The following is a 5,389-nucleotide window of genomic DNA, read 5'->3' on the forward strand; positions in this document are numbered from 1 at the left end:
TGCAAATGCATGCATTATTACAGATCAGAGATAAAAAAATTAAATGCAATACAATTAAAAACAAAATGTCATCTTCTTTTGTTCTTCACTCCATGAAATGCGCTAGTTGAAGTAAGTTTTAAGTCTTCTAGCTTCCATTTCCCTTTTGCCTTATGTGTGTGTTAAATAGTAAACATGTTCAAGCACTTAAAAACACACATAAGAAACTGATACTTTGTCAGCATCAAAATAGAAATCGGATTCAAAAAGTCAACACTGTGTATATCAAATTAGCATTAAGATTCTCCAATGCTAACGAGCCATTCTATGTAATCTAAAAGTAGTCAAAAAATGGCATGAAAATGCATCTCACATGGTCTAAGAAGGAGGAATTGCAACACCTAACAACTGTCACCTAAGAATCTTTACCGGACAAACTAATAATGAGATAACGAGAAAATACAAAGGCAATGTTCTTCGTTCTTTTACTCCACCCACTTGCTTGTTATACAAAATTTTTTTATGAATAAAGGATTTTTTTACAATTGAATCACCCTAAACATAACTTTTTTTTCCTTTTCTTAATTACCCATTAAAAAAAAATATTTGTCAAGGTGAATGAATTCCTTGCAACTGAATCACCAATAGTCACCACATGAGCATTTCCCATCCTCAAACCGATGGAACCGATTGTTATCTCTCAAGATAATTATTCTTGCCGAACACTTTGACATGAACTTGATGGCAGTATGACAATCACCACACACGCGTAAATTTTTCATAACCGTAATTGGTCTTTCAAGGGGAAAGGTAATGAGCCCAAATGCAATCGCTAGTCTTTCACTATGATACCTAATTGCCAAGTTCTTCTCTGCACCATCCACTTCATGTAGCACAAAACTGGTATCAGCAATATAACCAGCTCGCTCCATTTCGTCCCCTATTTCCTCCAATTTTTGATAAATCTCTTTGGTTTTGGGATGAGATCTGTCCCCCGAAGCAAATGTGTGGACTCTATTTCCTTCCTCAACCCAACTCAAGCCAGTTTCCTTCTTCATCCCTTGGTCCCTCAGCATTTTCCTGGCTTTGGCTGCCTCCTCCCACCTTCCAGCAGCTGCATAAGCATTGGACAACATAACGTGCATGCCCGGGCTCACAGAACCCAACTCAAAGATCCTATCCGCTGCAAATGCTGCCAATTTAGTGTCCCCGTGAATTCGACACCCTGTCAATAAAGCTCCCCAAACAGATTCTGTGGGCTCTATGGACATATCCTTAATAATGGAAACTGCATCTTGCAACTTCCCAGCACGGCCAAGCAAATCAACCACACAAGCATAATGCTGAGCCCCAGGCTCAATCCCACATTCTTTCATTAGCTCAAAGTAATATCTCCCCTCTTTAACTAAGCCAGCATGGCTACAAGCATAGAGCACACACAAAAAGGTGATGAAGTTAGGATTCATCCCAGCTCTCTCCATCTGCTTGAACAAGGCAAACACATTATCTGTGTGTGCATGCTGAGCACACGCCACCAGCATTGCATTCCACAAGCCAAGATTTCTAACAGGTATTTCATCAAAAATCCTATAGGCCCCTTCTATGACACCGCACTTGGAGTATAAAGAGACCAGAGAACTTCCCACGAAGCTCGATGAATTGAAGCTCGTTTTGAAGCACAACCCATGCATTTGCTTTCCCAATTCAAGAATTGTTGAATTGCCACATACCCGTATCACACTCGAAAAGGTAAAATCATTGACATCCAATTCCTCAGTTAAAGCTTGCTTAAATAGACTCAGAGCCTCCTCATCTTCACCCATTTGAGCATACCCATATATCATCCCGCTCCACGAAACAACATTTCTCTCCGGCATTTCGTCGAACATCTTCCGCGCATATCCCAGTTCCCCGCATTTCGCATACATATCGACCATAGAACTCCCCACGAAAACATCACAATCAAACCCAGTTTTCACAGCAAAGGAATGTACCGATTGCCCAACATCGCATCTCGCGAGAATCGCGCACGACTTGGTCGCGCTCGGATATATGTGATCGTCGGGACGAACCCCATCATCAAGCATTCGACGAAAGAACTCGAGGGCGAGCAGGGGAAGCTCATTCTGGGCAAACGAAGAGATGATCGAGCTCCAAGTGGTGGATGACTTGTGGGGGGCTTCGTGGAAGACTTGGCGGGAATGGAGAGGGCGTTGGGATTTTGAGTAGAAGTTGATGAGATGGTGCGATATGAGAGGGATGGGCTGCAGACCAGATTTGATGATGTGGGCATGGAGTTGCAAGCCCTTTGAGAGAGACCTCGAGCGGGTCAGAGAGAGAAGAATAGCGCAGATGGTTCTATAGCTTTGTTCAAAGCTTGACTGGTTCAGTGGGTTCTGTGGGATTGTGGAGAGGTTGAGCTGAGTTTGATGAAGTTCCTTCGGCACATGGCGAAGCATCAGACAACCAGCTCTTTGGGTAGATGGAGAGAACTAGAAACGTTGGGGCCTTCGGAACTTTTTGTGATTTGTAGTTCGCATATTTGATGGGTGAGAGTGAAAGCCACCAAGGTAATTTTAAGTATATTCAAGTTACGATGGCTAAAGTTATTACCCTTAAGTGACGGTCTTTTTTTTACCCTTAAGTGACGGTCTTTTTTTTTTTTTAACGTGGGAATTCGACAACCCCCACAGGAGTGCCCTCTCTCAGCATCAAACTTAGAGGACCTTCCCCCATGATTCGCTTCCCTCTAAATTCAGATGTGGTCACCGCTTATACACAGTTGAGTTGGACTTTTGGCCAACCTTGTAAGAAATTACATGTTGTTGTTTACTATAAGCACAAGATCTTTATATTATAATGAACTTCACATATATGCTACCTTTATGCTAAAAATAAAGAAAGTCATAAATTTACATATCAAAATCGTTCATGGTATATATTAATCGAGAAGAACACTTGCAGAAACCATAGAAACCGTTTCTCTCACTTCATCCCGATCTATTTTCGTACTTTACCAGATTTATGAGAATATGACTGATAAATAGAGAGTCAAGACATAGAGAAGACAATTCCTATATGTCTTACTTTTTTTCTATTACCATACTGAATAATATATCCATTTCACTACTCCTTGAAACAATAGCTATATATATACATACAAAAGAAACTCTTGAACTTCCAACCATTATAATCTCACATTAATTAAACTAATCCCTTTAGTTAATCCATGGATAAGACATTTCATTACCCTTATTATAAGTCATTTCATTTCCCTTATCATATGGTGCACTTATCCTTCATGTGGGACCCATATCATTCATGTGGGACATATCCTTTGGGACATATCCAACAAACCTGATTCCAAGACTCTGCCTAATACACCGTTTGCTATCAGCATAAACCAGGCTTATCAACTGAAATCGAACCCTCGATGCTTCTACTTGATTGCTCGTTGCTTTACCACCATGCCATGCACGTGGGGGTAAAAATAATTTGAAAATTCTTTTAAGTGATAGTCTTTTTTTTAGTGGTTGAGGAGGCAATCTAAATTGGAATTATGTTACTTGAGTATTGGATTGTGAATTAATAAATAGTTTTTATAAGAAACGGCTAAATAACTTGACCGTGAGTCAAATAGTCTATTTTTCCTTCCTTTTTGTGGGGACAAGGGTTATGGCAATATATGTATGTTAAAAAGTCAAATAGTATGTCATAATTATGGGAAGAGTTGGTTGGTGACTCATGGTGGGTAGGTGTTATTAGATTCTTTTGTTATAGTGAGATTTTTCCTCATTATCACTTTGGACACGAGCTTAAGACTGAACCACATAAATTCATATCCTCACGAGTCTCTGTATAGATGTGTGCAATGGAAGGAACTTAAAAATAGAATTGATAAACTATTTTATAATTATTAATTGAATTTTTTACGCTTGAAAATTGTACTTAGAAGTGCCTCCAAACAATCTTGTTTGGGGGTAGGAGAGTGAGGAGGCAATTACCATAAAGTATGTGCCATTTTAATGGGATTTTTGTGTTGGGAAAGAAGCAAGACAACGAACGAAACCAACGCAATAAATAAATCTTTTTGTACCAATAAATCACTAAATAGTAAAATATCCACCAATGACAACCAATAATTTCAACAAAAAATTCAACTGAGAATCTATCGAAAGCACACGAAAAATCACACCTAATAGAGACATTCGATTTTAACATGGGAAACGCCTCAAATGAAAAAACTCCACTATAATTTAAGGGCAAGTTCATAGCTGCTAAAAAACCACAAATGACTCTCCGACTGCCCGCTCAAACAAAACTGCTTTAACTGCCGCAAATCCTCTTTGTTTTTAAAATTGCCACACTATTTTGCCTTTCCTCTTAATTCGCTTAAGTTATGCATCAATCTTGAAAATGGTAAGCCCTAATGGGCTTCTAGAAATGGGTCTTAAAAAAATAAAATCTAGACCCTCTTAAAAAAAAAAATTAGGTCGGACCTAACATTTTGTTCAGAAATTGAAGATCCTAATTTGTCCCAATGTTGTTGGCACTATAGAATAATACTATTGAAGTAATTTTTTGCCTTATAACCATTATTTCTTTAAGCAAATGAAATAATATAATTTTTTTTATTTACACAACTACTATTTGCTTAATTACCCGAATTGGTTACAAGTAGTGATTTAATATTGGACTGTACGAGTAGCTGCTCTAATAGGTTGTCTTCCAATCTATCTCACAAATTTCCAAAGCGATGATTTTGCCACTTATGATGATTTCGTGCTCAAAGGAGTTGACAACAAATTTGCAATGTACCACATTAATAATTGGTAAAAAAACCCAAAGATATTATTAGAATGATTCCTTATTGTTTATACTCAATTGGTAGAAAAACCCAAATATATTATTAGAATGATTCCTTATTGTTTATACTCAATGCAACATCCCATGGCGTTTCTCCTTGCTTGGTAAATTAAATCTAAAATTGTTTGGAGATTTTCTTTTCTTGCAACCTACATTTCAGATTTTATGTGATATACATAGGCGAGCACAAATTTTATCAAAAAGCTTGTCTATCGGGTCTTGGGTCTAACCATGTATATGAGCACCTATCATATACTCAATTCTTTCAATGTGGGACAGACTCACAAGTGCAATTCTCTACAATCTCCCCCTCACTTGAACGGAAACTATCTCCTTTATGGGAGTAAGCCCAATTCTCCAACAGTTACTCAAATAGGTCTTACCGCACCACACTTTACATGCCTCAAATTGCATTTCACGTGTCTTCGAACCAATGATACCTCCAACATTTTGACCATATTTGGATCCATATTTCAAACCTAGATGATCCTTATTGACCTCAATCACATACTTGGTCTTCTAACTATTAACACGTGAGGAGAAT

At 38.2% G+C, this 5,389-nt stretch overlaps 1 protein-coding gene across 1 annotated transcript; it reads right to left on the minus strand.

Annotated features, from left to right (window-relative positions):
• Positions 1 to 439: 439 nt before the first annotated feature.
• On the minus strand, positions 440 to 2,500 carry LOC131167375 (putative pentatricopeptide repeat-containing protein At5g52630). The gene has a single exon (XM_058126169.1). It carries the CDS (start codon positions 2,436 to 2,438, stop codon positions 618 to 620), a length of 1,821 nt encoding a protein of 606 aa, XP_057982152.1. The 5' UTR covers positions 2,439 to 2,500; the 3' UTR covers positions 440 to 617.
• Positions 2,501 to 5,389: the final 2,889 nt, after the last annotated feature.

Source organism: Malania oleifera, chromosome 11 (assembly GCF_029873635.1).
Source record: "Malania oleifera isolate guangnan ecotype guangnan chromosome 11, ASM2987363v1, whole genome shotgun sequence".
In the NCBI taxonomy this organism is placed as follows: Eukaryota; Viridiplantae; Streptophyta; class Magnoliopsida; order Santalales; family Ximeniaceae; genus Malania; species Malania oleifera.